Source organism: Narcine bancroftii, chromosome 1 (assembly GCF_036971445.1).
Source record: "Narcine bancroftii isolate sNarBan1 chromosome 1, sNarBan1.hap1, whole genome shotgun sequence".
NCBI classification, from domain to species: Eukaryota; Metazoa; Chordata; class Chondrichthyes; order Torpediniformes; family Narcinidae; genus Narcine; species Narcine bancroftii.
In genome coordinates, this window is record NC_091469.1 from 389,633,652 (window position 1) to 389,645,970 (window position 12,319).

At 38.7% G+C, this 12,319-nt stretch overlaps 1 protein-coding gene across 7 annotated transcripts in view; it reads left to right on the forward strand.

The window, feature by feature from the left end:
• vps50 (VPS50 EARP/GARPII complex subunit) overlaps nucleotides 1-12,319 on the forward strand; it is a 171,667-nt gene that overhangs the window by 100,578 nt on the left and 58,770 nt on the right. For all 7 annotated transcript variants that reach the window (XR_011349904.1, XR_011349905.1, XM_069913647.1 and 4 more), the window contains exon 20: nucleotides 4,897-5,003. Coding sequence is in view for 5 of the 7 variants with exons in the window: in XM_069913647.1 (XP_069769748.1) it covers nucleotides 4,897-5,003 (107 nt within the window). In the remaining 2 variants the exon portion in view is untranslated. The remainder of the gene's footprint in view (nucleotides 1-4,896; nucleotides 5,004-12,319) is intronic.

Here is a 12,319-nt window from a genome sequence, read left to right on the forward strand (position 1 = left end):
ATGGCATTTTTTTGAATTAATATAAAGAATACATGTGGTATATCCATCCCTCCCACTCCAACACCCCCTCCCTTACCCACTACCCCCCCCCCCCACCCAAAACACCCAAACTAAGAAAGGAAAAGATTATCAATGAATATATAAATTCTAATTAGGTGTCATTGAGCCAAGTACCACTCAGGACGAGTCATTGAGAGTTTAAATTTTTAAACCTACTTGTAAATATGGGCTTCATATTTTAAAAAAGAATGATATTTATCACGTAAACTATAAGCTATTTTCTCAAGAGGAATACACTATCTCATTTCAATATGCCATCTTTGCATCCCTAAATCTATATCGGACTTGCAAGTAATAGCTACACATTTTCTCAAAACAGCTGAAGCCAATTGTAAAAATTCTCAATTTGATGCATAGTTAACCTTAATTTTAAACTATACATTTTAATATTTCATAATAAAAATAACATTGGATCTAATGGAAGTTTAACCTTTAACACTTTCTCTAAAAATTATCTAGTTTGTAACCAAAAAGATTCAACCTTAATACACTGCCAAGTTAAATGAAAGGAAACCCTATTTTTTTAATGACATTTAAAACATAATTCTGAAGAAATTAAATTAAATCTTTTTAATTTTTGAGGTGTTGATGGAAGTTGATGCAAAAAAATTATATTACACCAATCTATATCTTACATTAATAATTTTAGTCATATTATCCTTACATAACATTCTTCAATCATGATGTATTATTCTAGCTAAATAATTTTCTCGGTGTAATCTTGATTTATGAATATCCAATTTAGGCATTTTCCTTTGAAGTATTTTATACATTTATACAGTATTGCAGAAGCAATACTGCAAACCCCCCCACCTGTCATGCTCACTCACTGACATCAGAGCACAGTCTCAGGAGCCACACTCGCTCCCCGAAGTCCACTCTTTAACCCTGGTACCACTCTTAAGTGAGGAGGCAGTCTCTGTGCTATTGTGTGTATGCTGTGTGCTGTAGCACTTCGTCCCTTTGTGTACAGGGCTGGACTGGACGGCTACAGTTCCACTTATAAATACTAATAAAGATTTTTCACCTATTTTAGTTAATTCTATATTAGCCCATGTTAAAGATTTATCTAAGTAAAACATTCCATTAATAAATTTCAATTGAGCAGCTTTTTAATAATTTTGAAAATGTGAAAGCAACAGACCTCCTAATTCTAATTTCCAAGTTAATTTTTCTAAAGATACTCTTACCATTTTATCTTTCCATATAAACTTCCTAATTGTTAAATTTAAATGCTTAAAAAAAAATTGAAGTATGCTGCAAGGAATGGATTGAAAAAGATATTGAAACCTTTGGAAAATATTCATCTTAATACAATTCACTCAGCCTATTAAAATTGTAGGTAAATCATTCCATCTATTCAAATCTTAAATTTTATTAAGTAATGGTAAATAATTCAACATGTATAAATTATTTAAATTTTTATCAATTTTGATACCCAAGTATTAAATTCCATAATCTGACCATTTAAACTGAACAATTTTTTTGCATTGAGTATAATCTCCTTCAACCAAAGGCATTATTTCATTTTTATCCCAATCTTATAATCTGATATTTCACCATACTCCTTTTATCTCATATGCAACAAACACAAAAAATTGTCAGGATTTATCAAATAAATCAAAACATCATCAGCAAACTAATTAATCAGAATTAATCATAATTCCTTTAATAGTAATATCTTGTCTTATTGTGCTAAAGGTTCAATAGCCAAAACAAACAAGGGCAGAGTGAAAGGACATCCTTGTCGAGTTGATCTAGTTATTGAAATAGCAGAAGATATTTGTCTGTTTGTCACCATTTTAGTATAAGGATTTTTATACAAAGTTTTAATCCAATTAATAATTACTGTCCAAATTCAACTTGTTATAACACCTTAAATAAAAAATTCCACTCTAATCTGTCAAATGCCTTTTCAGCAACCATTGCTAAATCAGATTTCATCCGAGAATCATGAATTAAACTAATCAACTTACAATATTATTTGCAGAATATCGTTTTTTTTTAACAAATCCAGATTGATCTAAATGAATCAAATTTGGTAAATATTTAGCCAATCTTTTTGCTGAAATTTTAGCTACAATCTTATAATCGACATTTAATAATGAAATTGGTCTATAAGAGTCCGTCTTTAATGGGTCTTCATCTTTCTTAAGTATTACTGTTATAATTGGATTGGAAAAAGACTTTGGTAAAGAATGGACTTCCTTTGCTTGTTTCAATACCTCCAATAATGGAGCATTAATAAATATGTAAATTTCTTATAAAATTCAGATGGAAAGCCATCTTCACCTTGAGACACCATTCTTCATAGAATTGAGTGCATTAATAGCCTCTTTAACTGTAAATGGAGAATCCAATTCTTTATGATCTTGGCAATTTAAAGAAGGACAGTGAATTTGAGATTAAAAAAAAATCAGCATTATTAAATTGAGATGTGTATAGATAAGCATAAAAATCTCAAAGAATCATTTATATCTTGAGGTTATAAGTAATTTTTTAATCTCTTTTCATAGCATTAATAATTCTAGAAGCCTGTTCCATTTTCAATTGCCAAGCAAATACCTTATGAGCCCTCTCCCCCAGTTCGGAATATTTCTGTTTAGTTCTCTGAATTAAGTGGATTTAAACCCTGCTATAGCTGTTGGATGTCCCTCATCAATTCATCTGGAATCTCCACTTCACATGGGAGTTAGATTTCTGCAGGTCATACTTGCTCCTGCTGTACTGATCTGAATCTCTGGACTTAAATGCTTGTGATCTGGTTTTCAGCAATTTGTGGATTTCATTGGTCATCCAGGGCTTCTGGTTGGGCAAAACCCTGAATGATTTGGTGGGGATACACTCATCAATAGTTGTTTTCATAAAGTATGTGACAGCCTCAGTATACTCGTTGAGATTCTCAGCAGAGTCCTTGAACATCGCCCAATCTACTGACTCAAGGAAGTCCTGTAACCATTCTTCAGCCTCCTGTGACCACTTTATAGCTGTCCTGATCTCTGAAGCCTCTCTTTTTGGGCTCTGTCTGTATGAATGCAGAAGGAGCACAGCTAGGTGATCAGACTTGCCAAAGTGTGGTCTTAGCAAAGAATGGTAGGCCTTCCTTTTCTTGGTGAAGCAGTGATCAAATGTGTTGGGATCTCTGGTACAGCAGTTTACATTCTGGTGGTAGTTAGGAAGGGTTTTCTTAAAACAGACCTGATTAAAGTCGCCAATCAAGATTTGTAGTATGTCGGGCTGAGCCATCTCTTGTTTACTGACCACATCATACAGCTCTGCAAGTGCCTGCTTGTAATCAGCATTGGGAAGGATGTAAACTCCGGTGAGAATCATTGATGAGAACTCTCGGGGTAGATAGAAGGGTCTGGATTTAATTGAGATTTGCTCTAAGGTGGTAGAGCAGGAGATCGAACTTTAGTGTCTGTGTACCAGCCAGTATTAACGAAAAAGCACACGCCGCCTCCTCTCCCTTTTCCAGAATTCGAGTTCCGATCCAGTCTATGGATGGTGAAACTGTCTGGTCGGATATCGGTGTCAGGTGTGTTCTCTCTTAACAAGGTTGTGGTGCAGCAAACAACTTTGATCTGTTTCACCTGTCTCTGATAAGGTAGCCTTGCCCTCAGGTCATCAATTTTATTCTCCTGTGACTGGACATTTGCCAGTAATATGGATGATAGGGGAGGGCAGGTCTCAGACTCCTGCATTTCAATTTCGTTAGAATCTTGGCCCTAACTCCACGTTTCCAACCTCAACCTTGGTGGTGGCCCGTCCTTAAAGGCTTCTGCCTTGCAGCCATTCTGTTTTTGAACCAGCTGTTGCCCAGGAGATTTGAAGATCATTAGCATTGTTCAGCAGCTGTTTGGACATTTAATGCAGCTAATTGTAAGTAAAGCAGCTGGGAAGGTGAGTATTTCAAAGATTTATGTAACTGGGGTTCTGCAGCCTGCAGAAAGTCACCGTGGGTCGCTGACAACATTTAAAAAAAAAGAATTCAGATTAACAGTCCAGACATCTGATTATTAGTCCAGTAACATAACCTCTGCATTCCTACATCTGTATGGTGATTACAGGGGACTTGGAAAATCATTTGGATGAGGAAATATCGTATGAAGGAGAACTGATATGTAATAAACATTTGATTATTTTGAGGACGTAACTGATATGGTAGATAAGGGGAATCAATGAATGTCATATAGTTTGACTTTTCATAGACCTATGGCAGGGTGTAGCACAATCGATATTTTGTTAGATTAGGCCCCATGGAGTGATGTAGTCAAATATGTTCAATATTAAAAGGACAAAGTCAGGAATTGATGAGTCATTTTTTGATTTGCATGTTTCAATTTGTGTAAAATGCGAAATGGCTGAGTAAGTGTTTAAGCAAAAATACATTGCGTGTGGAACTGAAATTATGCACTTTGGTGGAAAGAATTTTAAAAATGGTAAAATGAAGGACAAATAATTTGATATTCAGGATGATTTAGATATTCTTGTATATAAAGCACAAAATAAACTTGCACTACAAGTTTTTAAGATGCTTCTAAGTATTTTGAGTATAACCTTAGCCTATTTAGTCCTCCTTCATACGTCATTGATGCCATCCCAGGAATGAGTGTGGTAAACCTTCGCTGGATCCCCTCAATGGCAAGAATGCCCATCCTCAGATTAGGAGACAGAAACTGTGCATACTACTTAAGGTGTGGCCTCACCAAGGCCTGATACAACTGCAATAAGACCTCCCTGCTTCTAAATTCAAGATTTCCTGCATAAAGGCCATTGTCAAATTTTATCTTTCATTTCCCACTGACCTCGACTAATTTCAATTTCTCTTTCTAGTGTTTCCAAAGAAACTTTAAAAAGTAGAAAGAAATCGGACTGCTATCTGAACAAGGGCAATACACTTATTTTAACGAACACTACTTTGAATGTAATAAGACTTGTTGGTGAGTACTAAAATGTTTATTAGAATTTAATTGATTACGTTCCATTGGCAATGAAAATGACAGACTTCATGCCCCAAGCCTTTAAACATACTGAATGTACAATTATCTTGCCTATCTATTGCTTTGTCCACAATCTTGTTCAGTTTGGCTGTTCTCATTGACCTTACAACTGCATTCCACATTTTTGTATGCTGAAGAACATTCAAATGAAACATTTGTATGTCAACTACTGAAGCTATTTATTTATATGGATTAAATTATAAAGAAATATCCAGTGATACTTATGAAAAGTAATTAAATCTTTCTAGTTAGAATGATAATGAATCGGCAAATATCATGTTCTGATATGTTGTTGAATTATGTCAATGTGCAGACATCATCTTCCAGAAACATTAGCAGTATACCTGACTTTCATGAGTGTCAGAGAAGAGAGGTAATTGCAGTATCAATCACCAGCAAAAAATATGCTTGGGAAGCTGAATGGTCTAGGGGTTGATGTGTCTCCCAGATCAAATGGAATGCATGCTTGGGTTCTGAAAGTAGTAGCTCTAGAGATTGTGAAGGCGTTGGTAATGATCTTCCAAGAATCAATAGATTCTGGCATGGTTCCAGAGGACTGGAAAATTGCAAAGGCCACTCCACTATTTAAAAAAGGGAGGAAGGTAGCAGGTTGGAAAGTTGGGGTCGATTGTCAAGGATGAGGAGTACCTGGAGGTGCATGACAAAAAAGGCCAAAGGCAGCATGGTTTCCTTAAGGGACAATCTTGCCTGAAAAACTCTCTGCAATTTTTTGAGGAAACCATAAGCTGGCAAGACAAAGGAGATGCAGTGGATGTTGTAAGTATATTTGGATTTTCAAAAGACCTTTAACTAGGTGATGCACATGAGGCTGCTGAACAAGATGATAGGGACTTCTGGTGATATCATGAAAGGAGCAGCTGTGTAATCGACGTGCTCGTCAAGAAACCATCTTTAAACCAGCCATATATAAAATAAATATCAAGGCATATGCTATAATTTAAGTATTAATGATTAATTGAATGTGATGAGCAAATAAACGCAAAGGAAGGGAAGGCAGTTGAGAAGGCACCCACCACCATCCCCTACAAGACGGCGAATCTGATAAAGAAGAATCATTAATTCTCTGAGATCTGCAAATGGAAAAGAACACAAAGTGGCCTCAGAAAATATTAAACAAAGGCTATCGAAGGTGGAGGATAATATGAAAGATTTAACTGCCGAATTGAAAAGCTGGAGGGGAAATTGAAGGAAATGGAGAACAGAGTAACCTCAGCAGAAGACAGAGGAATTACACAGAGAGGCTAGCAGAGAAATATTCAGGCCTGGAAAATAGGGTGAGACGTAAGAACCTGTAGATTTACAGAGTTGCAGAGGGAAAGAAAAAAGTTATATCAGATGGTATGTGGCTGAACTCTTAAAGAAATCACTAGAACTGCCAGAGATCTAAATAGAAAGAGCATATCTTGCAGACAAACTGAGAGTGGAGAAAGTCCCACCACGACCATATAGTCAGATTTTTAGACTATTTCATGAAAAATGTCATGTTGCAGCAGGCTTGGAAACAGTGGAAGATAACATCTGAGGGGGACAGAGTGCATTCTGGCCAAGACTACTCGACAGAAATCCAAAGAGAGTGTGAGGAGGTACAACAGGTGATTAAACAACTACGGGAGAAAAACATCAATCCATATCTCCATTCTCAGTGTAGATCAGGATTTTTCTAGACTCTGAAGTCAAGACTTTCAAGACACTGACTAACGCAGCACCCATACTGTAAAAGATGAGGGATCATCATCAAAACGGATCCCAGAGAGAAGCTGAATAGAAAACTGCTGCAGGATCACTGGTCCTTTGTCAGCAGAGGAACTAGGGGACAGAGAGGACCGTCAACTACATTAGAGGAAGATCTTTGTGTTTTCCTTGGCACCACAGGAGAAGAACTATAGACAAGTTTGAAACAAATACAGAAATGAGGGTCAAATAGCAAATGAAAACAAAAGGCTATTGTCAGTTTTGAGCAGACAAGAAAATATGTGTGTATGTATATCTTGGTTTGTTGTTTTAAAGAAAGTTGGCTATGCCATGTATAACAATACATAATGAGACTAGTTTTGTATTTTATTTCTGTATTTTACTTAAAAGTATTATCTTAAGAGATTCTGGCTAAGGTCTATAATTATGTCCTATCTGAAGGAAATGCTCCTAAATCGTGAGCAGAGGCTATAATCTCGGTTATTCTTAAGGATGGGAAAGTGTGATTATAGGCTGATAAGTCATTTAAGTATTGATCAAAAGATACTTAATGCTATACTAACAAAGAGAACTCAAAAGGATAAAACTCAGTTGACACACCCTGAACAAACAGGATTTATACCTGGTAGGCGTGTTCTTAACATTGTCATGTGCAAAAAAGAAACATCAGACATCTAGTTTAGATGAGCAAATAGCTTTTGATAGAGTAGAATGGGACTATCTCAAATATAAAATTGGATAAATGGTGTTTCACCCAAGATATATAAATTGGGTGAAAGTACTATATTTAAACCAAAGGTCAAGAGTGAGGGTGAATGGATGTTGCTCTCGATTTATCAGGTTAAAATATAGAGTTAGGTAGGCAGACAGTTTGAGTCCCTTTGCTCTTTGGTACATGTTTAGAGCCACTTGCTGAAATTATTAGGCAAAGGGTATATGACAGATTGTACATGTTTTTGGGAGGTAAATTGGGGCAGGTTTTTTAGAGTAGGTCATATGCAAACACTTTAAAACAGATCTTATTTAAAATACTGGAGCTTTGCTCATGCTAGACAGGCCACCACCAAGATCCTTTGCAAAAGCTTTGGAGAGTGCCCAGGAGACTTCAATAATGGATCATTGTTTACAAAAAGGCGACAGATGAAAGAACTTGTCGGAGCTGCAGGAGTGGAACTTGCCGTTCTCAGAGGTTCATGTGGTTTTGTAAGCAGAGAGAGTAAAACAGGCTTTTTCTCAGAGAGAGAGAGAGAATTCAGCTCTGCAGTTTTACAGTCAGCAGCAGCAGCTGGGAGTGGAACAGGACAAGCTGGAAAGCTTGTGCAAAAACCCCATTTGGAAGAAAGGATGTGAGTACTTAGTTCAGCCTGGTCAAAGCCCTTGTGGTTCATACAAGAGGATAGGACTGGCTGCCTAATGTTTCACTTGAATAAGAGAAAACAAAAAGGAACTCTGTGGTGACCTGAAAGAAAGAGGTTATCATCTGATGGGCCAAGTTTCTTCAGCAAGACACTGACGTGACTGATTAAAAGGGATCAGTTTGTGTCCAGGAACAACAAATCTCTCTCTGAAAACCGGAAAGAACCTTCTTGAGCAGTAACCATTTACTTTTCAAGCACCAAAGTCTGATGAACTTCATAAATGTTAAATTCTGTGCACTGTATAAGAATTGCCTGCAACCAGTAAACTTGGAGGAATGAGAAGTGAGATTGGAATGTGAATCAAAAAACTTTTCTAAACTTAGACACACGTGTGCTTAGAATTAGAAAGGGGTTAAGTTAGGTTAGTTAAGTTAATAGTGATAAGTTAGTGTGATGCTGTTTTCATGTTTAAAGATAATTAAAAATAACTTTTGTTTAGGTAACCATTTGTTTTGGTGAATATCTATTCCTGCTGGGTTTTGGGGTCCTATGGGCTCATAATAGGTATGAAAGACGAAAGAGGGGTGGTGATGACATGCTATAGGTGACCGACCCTATTTCTTTAGTGCCTCACATAATGCAAGTTTTAAAAGGATATGAAGAAATATCTGGTTATAAAATTAATGACTCAAAATCTGAAGCAATGATGCTGTCGGGTACATGGCCATTACAATTAGATAACCAGATCAGCTTTCATTGGTCTATGGAGAGCTTTTGATACCTAGGTGTTATTATCACTTCCTCTGTCTTAACACTGTATGAAGCCAATTATGGAAAGTTACTGAAGGAGATAAAGGCAGATATGTTACTTTCAACCTAGCCCTACCCTTCCCAAACAAATCTATTCTTCCTATATGCTACTCCCCCTACATTAAGTCGCAGACCACAAGTAGGTTCTCAGAGGCCCTTATAGCAGCCCCAAGTACTATCACCATGGAGGTGCCTCCTCCCCACCTCAACACTGAAGAACTTTTGTCCCTAATTAATACCACCAGTTCTTCCATCCACTAAAGGAGAAAAAAAACTAAGCTCAAGTCTGCACCTTGGCTCAATAATACCACTGAAGCCCTGAGGGAGGAGTGCAGGATAGCCGAATGTAAGCGGAAGTGAGACAAACTACAAATTTCCCTCAAAATTCTGAAAAACAACCTGCACATCTACTAAGAAATAGTAAAGGCCAAAAGAACAAAATATTTTGCCAACCTAATTTCCAACAACTCCCAAAATCCTAAGGTCTTGTTCAATACCATCAACTCAATCATTGGTCCTAAATGCACCAACTCTGATGCATGCCTTATGAAATGCAAAGAATTTCTAAAGTTCTTCATAAAGTCAAGAACATCAGAAACCACATTTCCTTCCTCCCCCACCCCCCCCACCCCCCTCCACCCCCACCTGCAATCTAACTGTATCACAGCTTTGTTTATCTAGCCTGGACTGTTTCAGCCCAATCATACTACCCACCCTAAGAAAGATTGTGTTTGCCATGAAGCTGACAACCTGCTCCCTCGACATTATCCCTTATCCCCTCCTGAGGGATGTTTCGATACAGCCCATCCTAGCATCCTCTATTATTAAGTTCCTTGGTCAGTGGGACTGTTCCAGTTTGTTTCAAGCGTGCTGTGGTGCAGCCCCTCCTGAAAAAAAACAACCTAGACCCCAGCACACTCAAAAATTACAGACCTGTTTTTAAACTTCCATTCCTGTCAAAGGTCCATGAAAAAGTTGTTCTTAGTCAATTGTTGTCCTACCTATACCAAAAGAACATATTCAAAAGATTCTAGTCAGGTTATAAGGCCACAGTGGGCCTAACTAAGAGTATACAATGACCTGCTCTTCACCACTCACTCACTCAGGGTGCTCTATCATTCTAATTTTCCTATATCTTCCATACAGTGGATCACGCTATTTTAATAGATCGCCTCCGGCAGAGGGTAGGTGTCGATGGCACGGCCCTAAACTGGTTTAAATCTTATCTTAGTGATAGGACTTTCTCAGTCAACAATGGCAAATTTTCATCCTCCTCTGCTATCCTTTCCTGCAGGGTCCCACAAGGGTATATTCTGGGCCCTATTCTCTTCTTCTTGTACATGCTTCCCCTCGGCCATATCATCCAAAAACTCCTTCCACTGTTATGATGATCAAGCAAAGATAACCATTCTCAATGACTGTCTAGAGGACATAAAGTGCTGGATGGCTCAAAATGGCTCAGTTGCTAGAGCACTGGAGACGTGAGTTTGTTCCTTGCTGGGACAAAGTTGAAGAATTTCATGTATGTTACATCTAAATGTAGTATAGGTACACAATCCTTTATCTGGAACCCTTGGGGGATAGGGTGTTCCGAAATTCAGATTTTTTCAGATTTCAGAACAAAAGCAGCTGCCCAAAATTTAAGCCCACCAGAATTGTGCTGCCATAACTCTCCACCCCCCCTCCACCAGCCCGAGTCGCGCCGCCATCTCCCTCACCCCTCACCCGCCCGAGCCGCGCCTCCATCTCCCTCCCCTCTTGCCCACCCGAGCCGCTCCGCCATCTCCCTCCCCCTCGCCCGCCCGAGCTGTGCCTCCATCTCCCTCCCCCTTTGCCCACCCGAGCCGCACCGCCATCTCCCTCCCCTTCGCCCGCCCGAGCCATGCCGCCGTCTCCCTCTCCCTTCGCACGCCTGAGCCGCGCCGCCGTCTCCCTTCGCCCGCCCAAGCCGCGCCGCCGTCTCCCTCCCCCTTCGCCCGCTCGAGCCGCACCACCGTCTTCCTCCCCCTTCGCCCGCCCGAGCTGCGCCACTGTCTCCATCCCCCTTCGCTGCACCACCACCAGGAAAAAATGCCAGGGTTTGGAGCTTCCTGGATTTTAGATGTCCGGATAAAGGATTGTGTACCAAACAATAATGGAACCTTTATCCTTTAAATCTTTCTGCAGCTAAATGAAGGCAAATCCGAGATCATCCTATTTGGCTCCACCAAAAGTATATCTAATATTCTTGGTAACTTATCCACCCTCATCAAACCATACGTCAAATCCCTTGGTGTGATATTCAGTTTGACAAACAAGTCAATGCGGTAGTAAAAACTAGCTTTTTCCAGCTCCACATTATTGCCAAAATCAAATCATTCCTGTCACTGAAAGACCTCGAAATGTATCCATATCCTAATTTTCTCCTGTTTAGACTACTCTAGCGCCCTATAAATGGGAATTAATCAATCCTCATTATCCCGCCTGCAACTAGTTCAGAATGCTACAGCAAGGCTTCTGACAGGAGTCAAGAAGAGGGACCATAACACCCTCTTTTGGCCTCCCTTCTCTAGCTGACAGTATGGCTCAGAATAGATTTTAAAGTTATCCAATTTGTTTACAAAGCCATTAATGGACTAACCCCCTCTTACATCATCGATATCCTAACTCCCTACTCTACTTCAAGACACCTCATATCGGCCAATTTAGGATGCTTGGTTGTTCTGCGCTCAAATCACCAACTTAGGGGTTTGCTATTGTAGCCCCCAAACTGTGGAACAACATTCTTCCTCCATCGAATCAGTCTCTTCCTTTAACACATTAAAATCCAAATTGAAGTTGTATTTTCACTCTCAAGCATTTTGAGATGATTGTTGATTACCACCATGTTGTATGTACAATTCTGAATCTCAAATACCCGTCCTATACTGCACTTTAAATAGCTGCTTAAGTTGAGATGTAATATATGATTAGTATAGCATTTTGGTCAACCTGAATTTTAAATGTGCTATATAAATAAAATAAACTAAAACTAAACTAATATATGCTCAGATGGGATATTCTCCCTTTGACAGAATTGAAACTGTCCGAATTAATGTTTTGCCCAGACTGTTTTTTTTAATTCCAATCTTTACCTGTAAGAGTTCCTATGATTGCATTTAAAGCCCTTGACAAACTGATACCAAGATTTGTATTGCAAAATAAAAAACCTGGAGTGAGACTGAAGACTGTTATTATCAAAACAAAAATGGGGCCTTAATTTGCCCAACATTAAATATTACTTCTAGCCGCACTTGAAAACATGGGTAACAGATGATATAGTCATGGATTGGGTGAGTATCGAACAAAATTCATGCCCCAGAATTTCTCGGGAAGGGCTACCATTCCTAAGCCAAG